Source organism: Eulemur rufifrons, chromosome 15, assembly GCF_041146395.1.
Source record: "Eulemur rufifrons isolate Redbay chromosome 15, OSU_ERuf_1, whole genome shotgun sequence".
Lineage (NCBI taxonomy): Eukaryota > Metazoa > Chordata > Mammalia > Primates > Lemuridae > Eulemur > Eulemur rufifrons.
In genome coordinates, this window is record NC_090997.1 from 68,826,439 (window position 1) to 68,845,668 (window position 19,230).

At 33.0% G+C, this 19,230-nt stretch overlaps 1 protein-coding gene across 1 annotated transcript in view; it reads left to right on the forward strand.

The window, feature by feature from the left end:
- The window catches only part of KPNA5 (karyopherin subunit alpha 5), a 38,951-nt gene extending 30,622 nt beyond the window's left edge, over nt 1-8,329 (forward strand). The window contains exons 10-14 of the mRNA XM_069488061.1: nt 605-683; nt 2,212-2,337; nt 3,014-3,141; nt 5,813-5,991; nt 8,020-8,329. Of these exons, the coding sequence (XP_069344162.1) occupies nt 605-683; nt 2,212-2,337; nt 3,014-3,141; nt 5,813-5,991; nt 8,020-8,207 (700 nt within the window). The 3' untranslated portion in view covers nt 8,208-8,329. The remainder of the gene's footprint in view (nt 1-604; nt 684-2,211; nt 2,338-3,013; nt 3,142-5,812; nt 5,992-8,019) is intronic.
- The last annotated feature ends 10,901 nt before the right edge of the window (nt 8,330-19,230 follow it).

The window sequence follows — 19,230 nt, forward strand, 5'->3', positions numbered from 1 at the left end:
GATAATACTGATAATTACTAATAATTCAGACAATAATCATCAAGAGATGCTAAAGCTAGTGGTAAAAGTAGATTAAGGAATAGGATTTTACATAGTTTCAAAGTATCTCCTCACAAAATATTAATTATAAAGGGAAAAACAATAATGGTAAAGTGGAAAAGTCTGGCAGATACCATCTGATTAGTGACCAGAGTTCATCACCACTATAATGGGACAAAATAAACACTGTATGTCACCCAGTAGAATGTAAAGAAAGGATTATAGCATTTGTGATATTCCAGCCAAAAATACATAACCTGGGACTTAATCATGAAGAAACATTGGATAAATACAAATAACTGGCTTATGATCTTCAAGGATGTCAAAATCATGAAAATCAAGAGAAGACAGAGAAACTGCTCTGGGTTGAAAGAGACATGAAAACTGGGTGTAAATCGTGACCCTGGATTAGATTCTTTGTTATAAAGATATTACTGGAATAATTACTGAAACTTGAATAAAATCTCAGGATGAAAACTATATGGGAGTTTTTTGTATTTACGTAAATTTTATGTAAATTTTAAATTTTTGTTAGTATACAAGTTCCTATTTTTATTATTTTTAGGCACAATGATTATAAAGTTGTATCACCTGCATTAAGGGCAGTTGGTAATATTGTGACTGGTGATGATATTCAAACACAGGTGAGTTCAGACTTCAATATGATAAATTGTTAACGTAATGGACTTTAAGAAATTTATTATGTTTCATACCACTTGATATGTATTAATCAAGACTTTAGCATTACCATAATTGTATTGCCATCCATAATGTGACAGTAAGTATATTCTTGATAACAAGTGGTCAACCTCAAATACCTCTGTGGGAAAGCACTATCCTAGATCTGTATCAATGCAAAGAAGTACAAGAAATGGGCTCTGCTCTTGAGGGATTTATTATCTAATCAGGGAGAAACTATACATATATTTAAACAATGCAAATTACCCAAGGTAGTATGTTTGCTCTGAACTGATCAGTCAGTAAATGCTAAACAGTTTAATAAAAGAGATCAATATGCTAAGAAATCTGTGTAGTGTCCATAAAGAGGTTGGAACTAAAGCTAGGTACAGAGGCAGACAAGCATGAGTTATGTTTAAGAGGCATTAAACTTGATTGTAATAGAAACTGTTAGTAGAGAACGTGATTGATTATAGGTTAGAAGTGAGGTTGGTAATGATAGGGCCTTTTATGCTAGATTGAAGACCCAGATTATAAGGATGGAAGGATGGATGGCAAGGAAACATTTCTGGGATTGTTCATTAACAATGTGTGTGTGTGTGTGTGTGTGTGTGTGTGTGTATTTTAAAGGATGGTGAAATGTCAAAGGTATGATGTCAAGATGGACTCCAGATTTGGGGTACAATCTTTTTGAAGATAGAAACTTAAACTGTGTAACACATTAGATCACCTAAAAGTATATTTTTTATTCTAACCTACATATTTTCTTTCAATTTTAATCATTTTAAGTCCTATTTGGATACATACCAGAGTCATTAAACAGTTGATCTTTATTAATCGATAATTATTCATTTAAAATAGCTCTTTAAATGAAAACGCCTTTGTAAACATGAACTGTATTTTGCAGCTGAATTTACATTCTTCACCAAGTAAATTTAATATAAATCATTGGGGTATTTTGAATATAGGAACATAATTAATCTTGTACTAGAATAAAGAATGTGAAGGGACAAAGCAGAATACACTTCTTTACAAAAGAGAAGTAAAAATGTTTATGAAACAGACTTATTCTACACATTAAGGTTTCCTAATGGTCATAGAATTAGATACTTTCAGACTGTTGATATTCCCTGTATGTATTTTTTACTAATTCATTTGGCAAAACTAGAGGTTGGATATTGCCCTCAGTCATCAAATCTTTCTTCAAGTTGTTATATCAGTTGAACTCTGAGTACATTTGTAAATTTGAAGGACACACCTATGATTTGCATTTTAGTGGGTTGAAAAGAGGGCACTTTCCTACACTGGCATGAGACAAGCTTTGACAACAGCAGGAGAGTAAAAGGCAGCAAGTGCTCAAGTTTTACCTTGAGAAGAAGTTCTCTTAATTTCATTTTTCAGAATGGTTTTTGTACTTCTAAATAATTCATTAATAGATTTTTGTGTATATTATTTGCTGTAAAACTTTTTGTTTCCATTTCTAACTTGTTTTAGGTAATTTTGAATTGCTCTGCATTGCCCTGTCTCTTACATTTATTGAGTAGCCCGAAGGAGTCAATTAGAAAAGAAGCTTGCTGGACTGTTTCTAACATCACTGCTGGAAATAGAGCTCAGATTCAGGCAAGTTAATTTCAGATCTGAAAATAGAACAGGAAGGTCTAAGAAGCCATTTTGGGCAAAAGTCAACATTTTATGAGTGATGTTTTTTAGTGAGTTCCAAAAAAAGATTCTTTAGAAAAGAATTCCTGAAAAGTGTTTTTAAAAACATGGCCTTTTCTCCTCTAAAATAACATTAACTTACAGTGTTCTAGTGAGGAATAGCAACTGTATATATGCGTGTATATATGTGTATGTGTGTGTCTGTGTGTATAAAAATGCCTGGCACAGTGCCTGACACACAATGGTTAGTCTTTAAAAAGGAATTGTTTTCCATTAGTTTTAGATAAGTTAGGCAATGATCTTCTCTCAAAGCTTTTAATGATTTATTAGGGTTCTGTCAAGATCCTTGTGTCAGTGATTACTTACCCATCTTGATCAGTCTTACGGCTTTATGCTTTATCATCTTTAAAATTTATGTTCTGCTATTATCTGCTCTAGTCTTTAAAAAGCTAATTTCCTTTTTAAAAAAAGAAAAATGTGTGAAAGTTTATTGACAGACTAGAAATAAAACATTTGCAAAGATTTCCAAAAACCCTGATATTTTAAAGCCACTGAGTTGCACCACTCCTCTAATTGGTAATATTTTAAAAAGAGTGTTTGTACTAATTATGCTATACATCATTTTTCCTCCTCTCAGGCTGTTATAGATGCAAATATTTTTCCTGTTTTGATTGAGATTCTTCAGAAGGCAGAGTTTCGCACCAGAAAAGAAGCAGCATGGGCTATAACTAATGCAACATCAGGAGGCACTCCAGAGCAGATAAGGTGTGATACAGATTTTTAAAAATTATTTTCTAAATGTAAATGAGACAGAATTTAAAATAAAACATGCTTTTTATTTATTGATGAAGCTAAAACATTATTTCTAAGTCAGTTTGATAAGCATTTTTAATATGTGAAATGACAGTGTTATATCAGTTATAGCATTTATTCATAATTTTTTTCATTTAAATTATAATTAACATCATTAGCATTGGCAGGCTATTTTGAAAACTCAGAGATTAAAAATCTGAATAGGAACATTCTATTAATTTGTAAAATACATTATCATGGGCATTAAATATTTTTGAAACCATTAAAATCACAAAAATGTAGCTTTATTATATAGAAATGGCTAATAAATTTGGATATCTACTTATTTTAATAAAATTGAAGTAGACATTTGTTTATAGAGTGATGGTCTACTCCTAATTGGTTGTTAACCTTGCCTGTGGATAGTATCTTCCATTTTTCTATGCTTTTTTCTCTTACCTTTTTTTTCTTTTTCACATTAACCGACTGAATCTAGGCCTTTATTGGTTGTTTATTTTACTGACAGCATAAATAACAGGTGTATGGGCTTTTAAGTCAGCCTGATTTCAAATCCTGCTCCTGCAGTAAAAGTTGTGTGGTCTTGACAAAGTCATTTAACCTCTCTCCAGTTTCTTTGTTTTTTTTAAATTAGTTCAAAGAAAATAGTACCTTATGGTAGTACAATCTACTGTCCATATCCTGGAGTTCCACATCTGTGGATTCAACCTACCACAGATCAAAAGTACTAAAAACCCAGTACAAAATAACAATACAATAAAAAATAATACAGTTAAAAAAATACACTATGCATTTAAAGTGCCCAGTACAGTGCCTAAACTTAACTATGTTCTCAACTAAAGTAGCTACTGTTATCATTTGTAATCATCATAATTTTTATTATCCATATTGATTCCTAAATCTCTTTTTATCATGTGCTTTTACTCTTTTTATCTCCTGTAGCAAAGTTTCACTTTGCACTTCTATAAAAGCCTAACTTCCTACGGAATCTTCTTATTCTGAAGATTCCTCCATGAAACTCAAGGTTTCATGTTTTTAGATTTTTTGAAGTGACTATTTAGGAAATATTTTCTAATAAATACTTGATTAATTTTTTTAATTTATAAAACAAGAAGTCAAAATATTAATACAATACTGCTTTACAAATTACTTACACAATTTTGAAATCTGCCTATTATGAGATCATCATCTTTGATTGTCTTCATTTGTACTGTTATCTTTCTTAAATTTATATCTCTGTATGTTGATAATATCTATTTCTGGTTTTTATTTTCCATTCCACTCTTTTGTTTTAATCAATATTTCCATTTCATTTTTATCATGAATCTGTGCTGTAATAAAACAAGATCTTTCTTTTGTTCTGTCTTGTATTTTTTAATGCTAATGTTATTTTTATCTGCTTTGAGTTGGAAGTTTGTTTACCCACAAACAGTTGTGTTTTTTTCCAATCTATTTTCATGATTATGTCTATTCCATATGTGATTCCTTAAATTTACTAGTGTGGATCAGGTGCCCAAACTGAGATAATTATCTTTCTAACCATTTTCACCATTTCATCACTCTTCATATTTGGGAAGAAGACCTCAATCTCAGATTAGGTTAAGCATGCATACCTCTAATACTTGATGAGTGCCTTCTATTGCCAGTTGTGCTAAGTCAGTCATTTCAGTTATTGAGTACCAGCAATGTGTCAGGTACTTTAACATATTTTACCTCCTTTAACCCCATAACTGTGAAGATAGTTATTTATTCAACAAATATTTTTTATCAGTTACAGTACAGCAAGCACATGGCAAGTTAGTACTCCAGTGAAGATTTGTACATTTTTTTAAAAAGGGACAGAAACATTTATTAAATGCCTGTTGTATTCTCACAACAGCTCTCTGAAGTTGGTACTATGATTATCCCCATTTTAAAATGGGTAAACTGAGGCACAGAGCAGTTGCTCAAGGTCACACAACTAATAAGGACTTTTTGCCAAGTGAACAAATCAGTTACTTCATGTACATTATGGAGGCTGGAAAAGCAGCTAATAACAACTATGAAAGGACAAAGTATTAGAAAAGTGAATGAAAATTTTTTGTGAATGTTATTTATGAAAATTATTTGCAAGATGGCCTGTTTTGTTCCTACAGACTTTTGTGCTTCTGAAACACAGCATTATGTTTCAGAAAATTAGCTATGATTGTTTTTGTGAGAAATTTCCTGAAGTTTAATTTAGGTATCTCTTCTCCCTCTTCATTTCTGCCTACCTCCGTATTACCCCTGTGTGTGAATACAGGCTCTCCTTTAAAACAAACAAACAAAACCTTGTACCCACTATTTTTAGTGCTGATATGCCATACAAAAACAAGCCCAACTACCAATTTGCTTGTGTGTGTATTTTGTAGTATTTGTAATACCATTTATTGCTAATTTTGTCAAATTAGAAAATAGGAAAGAAGGTTTTGAAATTCCAATATAAGTGAAAATTTAAATATTTTTATATTTGAGTTTGTATAGGCATACTTAATTGATTATGTAACATTTCACTATGAAGAATATTTTCATGCTGTTGTTATAAACATTATTTAAGTCTTTTAAAATGTTTTTCCTTCCCATTTCTCTTTTTTAAATTACTCTGAAGGTATCTGGTAGCCTTAGGCTGCATTAAACCACTTTGTGACCTTTTGACTGTTATGGACTCCAAAATAGTCCAAGTGGCTTTAAATGGACTTGAAAATATTTTACGTCTTGGAGAACAAGAATCTAAGCAGAATGGAATAGGCATTAATCCATACTGTGCTCTCATTGAAGAAGCATATGGTAAGCAATCAGTTAAAAATGTATAATTATAGTAAATTTTTAATTATCTGTCATAGGCATTTTCCCTCTCCAATTTCATAAAGATTTTTTGTCGTAAAAGCAGTATAATATTTTTTTAAATGTTTAAATGTTACCCGTAATTTTATTACCCTATTTATTTATATTATTTACCTTTGTTTTTACATTGTCCTTATGCGCAAATACTTTACATCGATTTAATTATACTGTATGTACAGTTTTGTGTTCTGCTTTTCAACATTTTGGGGAAATTTCGTATTTCGACATAATTTTATGATTTTAATAGCCACATGATGTTATATTGACTGCCGTTTTAGCAATTTGAGTGCAGGTTTAACCATAACACCTGTTGTTGACCATTAGTTTGGTTCCAGTTTGTTTATTGCTTTATATGGCCAAAGTAAGCATCTTTCTGCATATAAATTTGTTTCTTCTGTAGAATTAACATCTTGGGATAAATTGTATGAAATTTATTTAGGAATATTAGGCACATAATTCTTTTTAAGCTTTTGCTATCTTCTCATTTTGCTTTCCAAAGGCCTGTGGCTTGACAGTGTCACTGGCATTGTATGAATCTACTCCACAACCTCATACTTATTTTGTTGATTTTGATGATTTAACAGATGTAAAGTGGTATCACCAAGTTGCTTTTATGTGCTTTTCTTGGTTTATTTCATATAGAGGGTAGTCTGTATTTTCCATATGTTATTGTATTTCCTCATCCAAATTTGCATATTTGTTGTACTTTATCCAGCTACCTATTGGACTTTTTTTTTTTTTTTTAAACTGGAATTATTTTTATTTTATAGTTTTTTATTTTGATAAGGCAATTCTCCTAGTCTTTTTATTTTAGTAAAACAAACCATGTTCATTTATATTTAATAAATAACTCAGTCTAATCTTCTGTTGCTTCAAAGTTTACAAAGTCATTGTCCCCACAGAAATTGGATAAAAATTAATTTTTTTACTTCTGGTTAGATTCTTAAAACATTTAACTTAACTCATATGGAATCTATTTTAGGGTAAGACATGAATCTAATTTTTTTTTTTCTTTTAAGTTACTTGAGTTAAATGTTAACTCTTCTGTATTAAATCCCCTTATATTGTATGACTGATTGAGACATTGATTTATGATCCTTAAACAAAGGTTGGATTATCACTTTGCCTTTATTTCAGATTATATAATGTCACTGATTAAGACATCACATAAATATAAGAAATTAATGACTGATTTAAGAATATTTTCTTTCTACAGTCATTATTTTGACCCCAAGTTAGACTAGGGTTTGGGCTATTCTGTGATTTTGTATAGATATGACTACTTTGCTCATACTTTCTTACAAATTCTACAGTAATGTAATTGAAGTAGTTTATCTGTAATTAGCATTACCCAGACTTATCTGTAGAGTTTTTTCTTGTTAGCAATTAAATAGATTGCTATAGATTCTCTTCATTCTTTCAAAATGAGGTTTTTCATTGTCACTTATATAATAGGTTATGCTTTTTGTAAATCACACAGCAGCCATATGTGGTGTTGTTTTGTTGTGAAAAAGAGTCATAGATTTGCAACTACTACACATTTATTCTATATTGATATCCTCTGGCTCACCATGTTTTGTTTTTTTTCATTTGTTTTCTTGCTTTCCCTTTTTGTGCTTTGTTATTTAGCATAATTACTCTGGAAAGGACCTGTGGAGTTTCTTAATCTAAAACTGTCATTTTACATTGAGAGACTAAAAGAGAAACTGAACTTACTTGGCTGACATCACACAGCTAGCAGAATGGTATCTTTGATCTCTAACTCCCAAGCCTGTGGTCCCTCTTCAGATCACACTACCCCATACTCTCTTGAATTATAAGGCATAAGTGTTGGCTATCAATATATGCAAAAATTAGATAAAAATAGCAGTCCTATCAACAGTGCAGTGATAGATGATGTTGATTTATTATTTTGATATAAATAGATACTTAAATAAAAATTTGTTTCTATACATATGCTTTATGTAATAGGTCTGGATAAAATTGAGTTTTTGCAAAGCCATGAAAATCAGGAAATTTACCAAAAGGCTTTTGATCTGATTGAACATTACTTTGGTGTAGAAGAAGATGACCCCAGTATTGTACCTCAGGTGGATGAAAACCAACAACAGTTTGTATTTCAGCAGCAGGAAGCACCGATGGATGGATTTCAACTTTAATTTGGTGAAGGAAAAAAAATTAATGGTTGGAAAGGGTAGCTTTGGATATCTCTTCTTTGTTGCCAGTGTCAGTAGAAATGTTTGTTTTTTACATAGAAAAGGAAGAATTTGATGCACTATTAAAAAGCAAAATGAAAGAAGTTTCCATTCAGATGCAACCTTTCTTTGTAGTTTTTTGTTATTTTTTGTGCTTGTATTTATGTCTTTTGTTGTTTGGATTTTTGTATCTATTTGTGAACAATTAAATACATTATGCAATTATTTAATAACTTAAGCTTGAAAAGAGAACTTTGGTAAAGTATTACATAACAATTCTGAATTTTTTCAAGCATTCTTGGAAACTGCACGTTAGCAGTATAGCTGTTGATAATTGCATTTTGGCAGTAAGTCTTACTAAATCTACCTCTATCTTGAAGCAAAAACAAACAAACAAACAAACAAAAAAAAACAAAAAAGCTTCAGAAGCATGAAATAGTGTAAAAGCTAAATTAGAATGTGAAAGTATTTACCTTAAATTATAAATCACTGTGCTGTAGGTTGTACTTTGCAAAAAAAATTGCAACAGAAAACCTATAAAATTTATTTATAAAACAAAAAGTATTGTGCTGATAATCAGTTAAAATGTGGCAATTATGAAGAGAGAAGCTGTTCTTCATGTTGAACACATTAAAAAGATTACTTTTAAATAAAGCATTTCAATATTTGTGTTTTTAACATATAAATGCTATTATATTAATATATTTTGTATTTCAACCAAATATGCTACCATTTTGAAATAGTGTTTTCTTATTTTTTCACTCTTCATTTTAAAGAGCATCATGACAGATGCCATCATGAATCTAAAGTAGTGCTGCATATCTAAAATAATACTGTAATTATTTTTCTGATTTTTTTTTCAGAAGAGTAATTGAAAAGTTTCATTCTCTATAATAATAAACTTAGATACTTGAATGGCAAAATTATCCTGAAGAAATAACCTTGTTATGTATTAAATTTTATTAGATGCATTTAACATTTGGACACTAAATGATAATGAAAATTACTGAGGATTCTTTAATATGGTTGAAGTCTATATTAGAATTATTTCTTTTATAGAGGGTCATACTGCTGCTTGTTATGAATCATGTTTTAGATTACATTTGTATCAGATTGGTAAATGTGTGTGTTTTTATGAACTAACAGCAAAATCCTCTTCAAGCTATGAAAGTTTAAAAGAAAGATTTTAATAGTAACATTATATATTTATTTATTTATAGATACATATATATGTGTGTATGTGTGTTACTCATGGTACTATGCTTGGTAGAATTTCTAAGCAGATATGGTACTGTTGAACTCAATCTTTTAATTTATAGTTATATATAGGCTATTTACATTTCCAATTATATGCTTAGAAAACTTATTTAAAACTTAGTTTACAGCTCTTTTAAGATGAGAACTAAAGCAATTTTGATATGATTCATAATCTATTCTGTAAAGAACGATTTCATTTATGATGGCATTAATAATGTTTCTGCTGGAAATCAGAGGCATGTTCCAATAGGAAAATGTATATAGGAGTACTTTTAAATAGTATGACACTTTGTAAATTATATATCATGAAACTAAGCTTTGGCAAGACACTTAAAACCTATAGCTAATAAAATACAGGTTTAAGTGGTGTCCATAATGCTGAGTGCATCTGCCAACCCTTTTTTATATTGTTAAGTAGAGGATTGTATCTGTGCCCTTTTTAAGTAGTTGGAGTTATATAGTTGAGTATAAAAAGTTTTTCTTTTTCATTATATATTCAAAAAACAGGGTAGTTAAAGATTACCAAATTGATGGCAAATTTATCAGATAAACACTTTTTTGTGGTGTAGACAGTTCTAAGTATCAGGTGACAGGGTATTCTACTCTTTCTAATCAATTGAAATTGATAATGCAGCATAATTCATGAACTAACCAGCTGTGCCTGCTTTTATTTTGAGGACCCTATACTCACTATAATAAATCTCTAAGCCAAATTTTTCATACAATTATAGGTCTTACAGAAGAAAATATATATGTGTGGGTACACACATAGAATGACCTATGAAGGGAGATTTTTAAATTTTTGCCAGTAAAACCAACATTATATCTCTAAGTACAGAATATGACCATACTTTATAAGCATTTAAATACCAAGTTATATTTAATTTCTTGGATCTGTTTCTTGGGTAATTAATGTGATTATATTTGAATGCAAACGGTACTATCTAGAAGTTGGGACCAGCTCTAAGCCTGGTAATATATTTATTGGATAAAGGCTAACAAATATTTTGTTACTACAATTGTTTTTAAAAATATGATTACTCTTTTCAAATGTACCATTTAAAATGCTCCAAAATATGTTTTCATTCTTCACTGGCTCTTATGAAAAAAAAAATCTTTTTTTAACTTGCTTTTCTAAGATTCGTTATATTTAAATCTAAGAGAAACTGTGCCAAAAAAATAATAATACTTAAATGCAGCATAAAGGGCAAGGTGGGCAGCATTAATGCAAATACCAAGAAAATACTTGAAAGAGTCCTTTTCATATATTTAAATTTGGTGTTTTATTTTATTTGAATTTGAATTTCTACAAGTTAATCTATGCAATTTTGCTTACTTGTTTATAAGTACTTGACTCATTGGCCTGGTCTTTTTACTATAAATTTTATTTTGAAAGATTGTTTTAATTTTTAGTGTCCTTAAATTTTATTGTCATTTGTTCACTTACTGGTAGCACCAGAACAAGAAAGCAACAACAATGCAAAAAAGTAATAAAATCTTCTGGCACAGAAATAACATCATTTGGTAACTGTAAAACCTATTTGCAGTTAAAGGTAGATTTATTGGATAAAGGACTAAAATAAAGTATTTATTGCCTTTGTCTTTATATTTTTCTTCTTCAAAGAAGGAGCATTATGGAAAAAGTAAATATAAAAAAGTCTTAGTGAATTTTTATTGTTCTAAATTCAGCAATCCACTGGCTACTTAATTGTGAAACTGAAATCAGATTGTTCTTAACCTTTATTCATTTTCATTTATAGCATTACTGTTTTATGAAATGTGACATTTTAGGAGCCAATATAATAGGGCTCTAAAAAGGATAGTGTGTCTTTAAATTCTGACTTGAGGGGTAAGACACGGGGAAGATATTCTTACCTAAGTAAACCAACATTTGAGCAGTATGCAATATTATGAAATGTTACAGCACTATATTAAAAATAATAAAATACTATTTTACAGTTGCATTTACATAAATGTGTCTGTTTCATTTCTTCTCATTTATGATTGTGTCTTCCTAACAGGGAGCAAAAACAGATGCCATTATTGGTTAAAATTCCATCTACTAGCAGCACAATTCACAATAGCAAAGATGTGGAAACAACCCAAATGCCCATCAATACATGATTGGATTAGTAAGCTGTGGTATATGTATACCATGGAATATTACTCAGCTATAAGGAATAATGAAGATACGACATCTCTGTGGTTCTCCTGGAGAGAGTTGGAACCCATTATATTAAGTGAAGTATCCCAAGAATGGAAAAACAAGCATCACATGTACTCACCAGAAAATTGGTTTCCCTGAACGTCACCTAAATACACATCTGGGAATGACACCAATCGGATATCAGACTGAGGTGGGGGGTGGGGGAGGGGATGGGGGTATGCCTACACAATGAGTGCATTGCACACCGTTTGGGGAATGGTAACGCTTGAAGGTGCTGACTCGGGAAGGGGGGGTGGGAGGGGAGGGACATATACCTACGTGATGGGTGAAACGCGCACTACCTGGGGAACGGACACGCCTGGAGCTCTGACTTGGGGGGAAAGGCGGTACATGGGCAACGTATGTAACCTGCAATTCTGTATCCCTCATAACAATAAGATGAAAAAAAAAAAATTCCATCTACTTTATAAAACCAACAATGGAGAGAGAATGGAATCATAAAAAATACTTACGTAATCTAAATTAGGCAGAAAAAGAGAAAAAAATATATTAAAAAAAACAGTCATAGCAAGATGGTAGATCTAAACTCAGTTACATCAATAATCACAATAATTGTTAATGATTTAAACATGCCAGTTAAAGTACAGAGATTGTCAGAATAAAAAAGGCCCATATCTTGTCTATAAGAAACCATTTTATAAAGAAGCAAATTGATTAAAAGTAAAAGGATGGAAAAAAGATACAACATGTTAACACAAATCAAAAGTAAGTTGGAGTGGCCATATTAATAGCAAAGTACATACTAGAGCAAAGAATTTTTTTTTTTTTTTTTTTTGAGACAGAGTCTCACTTTGTTGCCCAGGCTAGAGTGAGTGCCGTGGCGTCATCCTAGCTCACAGCAACCTCAAACTCCTGGGCTTAAGCGATCCTACTGCCTCAGCCTCCTGAGTAGCTGGGACTACAGGCATGCACCAGCATGCCCGGCTAATTTTTTCTCTATATATTTTTAGTTGGCCAGATAATTTCTTTCTATTTTTAGTAGAGACGGGATCTCGCTCTTGCTCAGGCTGGTCTCGAACTCCTGACCTTGAGCGATCCACCCGCCTCGGCCTCCCAGAGTGCTAGGATTACAGGTGTGAGCCACCGCGCCCGGCCTAGAATATTTATTACCATATTCAAAAAAATCATTGCACAGAGGATTTGTTTTGTAAAATTAGGATTCAGTGAAAAGGATCCAGGATCCAGAAGCCCACATGTAGCCCCGAGGCCACAGGTTCCCCACCCCTGGCTCAGGAATGTCATGGTGCTTTTCCTTCTATGCTTTTGCATGTAGATACCCAGTTTTCCCAGCACCATTTAGGAAGAGACTGTCTTTTCTCCTTTGTGTGTTCTTGGCACCTTTGTCAAAAATCAATTGATCAGAGATAGTGGGTTTATTTCTGGGCTCTCTATATTCTGTTCCATTGGCCAATGTGTCTTTTTATACTAACATGGTATTTTGATTACTGTAGCTTTGTAATATATTTTGAAATCAGCTAGTGTGATTCCTCAGCTTTTTTCTTTTTGATCAAAATTGCTTTGGCAATTTGGAGTCTTTTGTGTTTCCATGCAAATTTTAGTATTGTTTTTTCTACTTCTGTAAAGAAAAGTCATTGGAATTTTGATAGAGTGTGCACCGATTCTGTAGATTCCTTTGGGTAGTATGAACATTTTAACAGTATTTTTCCAATCCATGAGCGCAGGATTCTTCCCATATATTTGTGTCATCTTCAATTTTTTATCAGTGTTTTATAGTTTTTAGCATACAGATCTTTACCTCCTTGGTTAAATTCATCTTTAAGGATTTTTTTTTTTTTTTAGTTCTGTTGTCAATGGGATTGTTTTCCTAATTTCTTTTTTGAATATAGTTTGTTGTTAAAGTCTAGAAATGCTACTGATTTTTGTATGTTGACTTTGTAGCCTGCCACTTTACTGAATTCCTTTATCAGTTCTGACAGTTTTTTAGAGGTTTTCTATATTAAGATCATGTCCTCAGCAAACAAAGACAATTTAAATTCCTTCTTTCCTATTTGGATGACTTTCATTTCTTTCTCTGCTTAATTGCTCTGGCTAGCACTTCCAGTACCATGTTGAATAGAAGGAGTGAGAGTGGGCATCCTTGTCTTGTTCCTGATCTTAAAGGAAAAGCTTTCAACTTTTCACCATTGAATATGATATTAGCTGTGAGCTTGTCATAAATGGCCTTTATTGTTTTTTGTTCCTTCTATGCCTTCTTTGTTCAAAGGTTTTTTGTTTTTTTTTTTTTGAGACAGAGTCTCACTTTGTTGCCCAGGCTAGAGTGAGTGCCGTGGCGTCAGCCTAGCTCACAGCAACCTCAAACTTCTGGGCTCAAGCGATCCTCCTGCCTCAGCCTCCCGAGTAGCTGGGACTACAGGCATGCGCCACTATGCCCGGCTAATTTTTTCTATATATATATATTTTTTTTTTTTTTTTAGTTGTCCATATAATTTTTTTCTATTTTTAGTAGAGACGGGGTCTCGCTCTTGCTCAGGCTGGTCTCGAACTCCTGAACTTGAGCGATCCACCCGCCTCGGCCTCCCAGAGTGCTAGGATTACAGGCATGAGCCACCGCGCCCGGCCCAAAGGTTTTTTTAAATCATGAAAATCAGATGTTGAATTTTGTTAAATGCTTTTTCTGCACCTATTGAGATGATCATATTGTTTTTGTCCTTGATTCTGTTAATATGGTATATCACATTTGTTGATTTTCATATGTTGAACCATCCTTGGATCCCAGTGATAAATCCCACTTGATCATAGTAAATGATTGTTTTAATGTGCTGTTGAATTTGATATGCTTATATTTTGTTGAAGATTTTTTCATATTAATATATGTTCATCAGAAATATTAGCCTGTAATTTTCTTATAGTTTCTTTGTTTAGCTTTGGTATCAGGGTAATGCTGGCTCCATAATATGGGTTGGGGAGTACTTCCTCTTCAATTCTTTGGATGAGTTTGAAAATGATTGGTATTAGTTCTTCTTTAAATGTTTGGTAGAATTCAGCTGTGAAACTATCTGGTTCTAGTTGGTTGATTGTTTGGTTTTTGATGGGAGATTTTTTATTACTGATTCAATCTGCTTGTTATTGGTCTATTCAGATTTTCTGTTTCTTCATGATTCAGTCCTGGTAGGTTATGTGTTTCTAGGAATTTATTCATTTCTTCTAGGATGTCCAATTTGTTGACATATAATTGTTCATAGTACCCTCTTATGAACCTTTGTATTTCTGTGGTGTCAATTGTAATGTCTCTTCTTTAAGTTCTGATTTTATTTATTGAATCTTCTCTCTTTTTTCCTTAGCTTATCTGGCTAATGATTTCAATTTCTTAGTTTTGTTGATCTTTTCTACCATCTTTCTAGTCTCTATTTCATTTATATCTGCTTTACTCTTTATTATTTTTTCCCTTCTGCTGTTATGGGCTTTGTTTTTTTTTTTTTTTTTTTTTTTTTTTTCTAGTTCTTTGAGGTGTAACATTAGGTTGTTTATTTGAGATCTTTCTTTTTTGATGTGGATTTTTATTGCTATAAACTTCCTTCCTAGAACTACTCTTGTTGTATCCCATGACTTGGTATATTGTGTTTCCATTTTCATCTGTCTCAAGATACTTTAAAATTAACCTTGTAATTTCTTATTTGACCCATTGTTTCGAAGAATATTGTTCAATTTCCAAATATTTGTTATTTTTCCAAAATTCCTCCAGTTATTGACTTATGGTTTCATTTCATTATGGTCAGAAAATATATTTGATGTGATGTGATTTCAGTTTTCTTAAATTTATTAAAACTTGTTTTGTGGGCTAATATATGCTCTATCCTGGAGAATGTTTCATGTGCACTTGAGAAAAATGGGTATTCTGCTGCCATTGGATGGAATGTTCTGTATATGATTGTTAGGTCTATTTGGTCTAAAGATTAGTTCAAATTCAATGTTTCCTTATTGATTTTCTATCTGGATGATAGGTCCATTGTTGAATATGGAGTACTTAATTTCCCTACTACTATTCCAATCGTATCTCTCCCTTCAGATTTATTAATATTTGTTTTACACATTTAGGTCACATCCTCCTGATGAATTTACCCCTTTATCACTATATAATGACCTTTGTTTGTTTGTTTGTTTTTCAGCTCATTATGGGGGTACAAAAGATCAGGCTATATACATTGCCCATGCCTCCCCATCCCTCCGAGTGTGAGCTTTAATTGTGTCCATTCCCTAGACAGTGCACATCACACTCATCATGTAGGTGTGTACCCATCCCCTCCCCCCACCCCATCCCCTCCAGTCAGAACTTCAAGCGTGTCCATTCCCCAGACAGTGCGCATCGCACTCATCAAGTAGGTATACACCCATCCCTTCCACCCAGCCCCAACCTCTGTCCGATACCCAATTGGTGTTATTCCCAAATGTGCACTCAGGGAAACCAGTTTGCTGGTGAGTACATGTGGTGCTTATTTTTCCATTCTTGGGATACTTCACTTAATAGAATGGGTTCCAGCTCTCTCCAGGAGAACCAAAGAGATGCCATATCGCCATTATTTCTAATAGCTGAATAATATTCCATGGTATACATATACCACATTTTGCTAATCCATTCATGAATCGATGGGCATTTGGGTTGTTTCCACATCTTTGCGATTGTGAATTGTGCTGCTATAAACATTTGGGTGCAGGTGTCTTTTTTATAGAATAACTTTTGTTCTTCTGGGTAGATGCCCAATAATGGGATTGCTGGATCGAATGGTAGGTCTACTTGAATCTGTTTAAGGTATCTCCACATGCTTTCCACAGGGGCTGCACTAGTTTACAGTCCCACCAGCAGTGTATGAGTGTACCTATCTCTCCACACCCACGCCAACATGTATAGTTTTTATAATGACCTTTTATGTCTCTTTTTTACAATTTTTGACTTGAGTTCTATTTTGTTATAACTAACCTTGTTCTCTTATAGTTACCATAATATCTTTTTCCAACTCTGCACCTTCTATGTGTCTCCTTAAGGCTAAAGTGAGTCTCTTATAGGCAGCACATTGTTGGAAATTTTTTGGGGGGGGGGCAGGGGGGTCCATTCATCTACTCTTTGTGTTTTGATTAGAAATTTAATCCATTTACATTTAAAGTAATTATTGATAGGTGAAGACTTACTATTGCCATTTTTAAATTGTTCACTGAATATTTTGTAGTTCCTCTGTTCCTTTCTTCCAATCTTGCTGTCTTCCTTTGTGATGTATTGAATTTTTGTAGTGATATGCTTTGTTTTCTTTTGTTTAAATCTTTCATGTATCCACTAGAGTTTTTTCTTTGTGGTTACCAAGAGGCTTACATAAAACATCTTATAGTTACAATATTCTAATGTAAGCTGATAGCAACTTAAGTTTAATTACATATAAAGATTCCATGCTTTTGCTTCTCCCCACCACGTTTTATACTATTACTGTCACACTTTACATCTATTTATTAATATATTGTGTATTCATTAAGAAATTATTATAGCTATAATAATTTGTCTTTAATACATTTGTTTTCTTCCATATTAGAGTTGAAAGTGATTTACATACCACTGTTACAGTATTAAGTATTCTTAATTTGACTATATATTTAACAATGAGTTTTATACTTTCATGTTTTCTTGTTGTTACTTGGCATCCTTTCTTTTCAACTTGAATAATTCCCTTTAGCATTTCTTGTTTGGCCAGTCTCATAGTGATGAACTCTCTCAACTTTTGTTTGTCTTAGGATGTCTGTATCTCAACTTCATTTCTAAAGGACAGCTTTGCCAGGTGTAGTATTCTTTTTTGGCAATATTTTCATTCAGCATGTTGAATGCCATTCCATTCCTTCCTGTCTTGAAATATTTCTGTTGAAAAGTCTGCTAATTGTCTTATAAAGGCCCCTTTATATGTGATAAGTTAATTCTCTCTTGCTGCCTTCAAGATTCTCTGTCTTTGATTTTTGACAGTTTGATTATGATGTATCTCATAATCTTTTTTTAATTGATCATATTAGCAGTTCTTTGAGCTTCCTGAATCTGAATGTCCATATCCCTCTCAACGTTTGAGAAGTTTTCAGATGGTATTTCTTTAAAAAAAAAAACCCTTTTTGCCCCTTTCTTTTTCACCCATAATTAGTGTATTTGTACATTTTATGATGTCTCATAGGTCCCTTATCCTTTCTTCACTCTTTTTCAATCTCTTGTATTTTTTCTTCTTCTTATTGGCTAATTTGAAATGATTTGCCTTTAAGTTTGCTAATTCTTCTGCATGGTCAAGTCTGCTATTGAAGCTTTCTATTCAGTTTTTCAGTTCAAGGATTTGTTTGGTTCTTTTTGATGGTTTCTATTTTCTTTATTGAACTTCTCATTTTGTTCATGCATTGTTTTCCTAATTTCATTTAGTTGTCTATCTGTATTTTCTTGCATCTCATTTAAGAAGTTCTTATACATTTCTATTTCTTTGAGGTTGGTCATTGGGGCTTTATTAGTTTCCTTTGGTGGCATTATGTTTGCCTGATTCTTTGCTACCCATGTAACCTTATATTGGTGTCTGTGCATATGAAGGGGCAAACTCCTGTTTCAGTATTTACAGCCTAATTTTGGCAAGTTAATGTCTTTTTTGTCAGGCCCAGGAGCAATCCCACCTTCATAGAGAGGGGCTGGAGCCAAATATGGCCCCTTCAAGGTCTGCTATGCGATGGAAGCCAGCAAACCTGTCATAATAACAGAGACAAGTGAGTCTTCCAGCAGTTCTCTGTGCAAGAGGAATTACTGGCAGAGAGGGACTGGGCAGGGTCTCTTCAAGCTCTGCTGTGGGACAATCCCACGAGCCTGTCAGTGGCACAAATGGATGAGTTCCTTCGGTATCATTGTGCAAATGGACTAATCTGAAACCACAGCTGAGGGGAGCTGGAGCCGAGTTGTAGGGTAATTTGGGGACCTACTTCTGGAACTGATATCAGCGAGCCTATCTGCTGAGGTACTAGTGTATGTGGTTCCTCCTGGACCCTTTGTTGGGTGTTTTTGATAACAGGATCAAGGCCAAATGGGGCTGTAGCTGAGCCCTTTGGGAAATGGAGCCATTTCCAGATCCAGAGCCACAACCATAGTTGGCAGGTCTACCACCTGGGTATGAGTCTGCTCTCTCAAAACGAACCTCCTAAGTCTTGGGCTCCACTGGAGTTTTACAGACTTCTACGTGAATCCCAAGGCTCCCACAAAGGCACTTATGTCCATGGATAGCTGCAAAATTGTTGGTGGAGGAATGGATATGAGCAAGTAACCTCCTATTTCACCATATTGCTGATGTCCAAAATCAAATTTCAATATCATTCATAACAAACTTCTGCTCTTGTAACTTTCACTGTACATTTTGAAAGAGAGAGAGAAAGGGGAAGAAAGAAAGGAAAGAAGGAAGAAAGAAAGAAAAAGGGAAGGAGGGAAGGAAGGAACGAACGAAGGGAGGGAGGGATGAAGGTAAGTTGATGGGCACAACTTCTTGTCATGGGCAG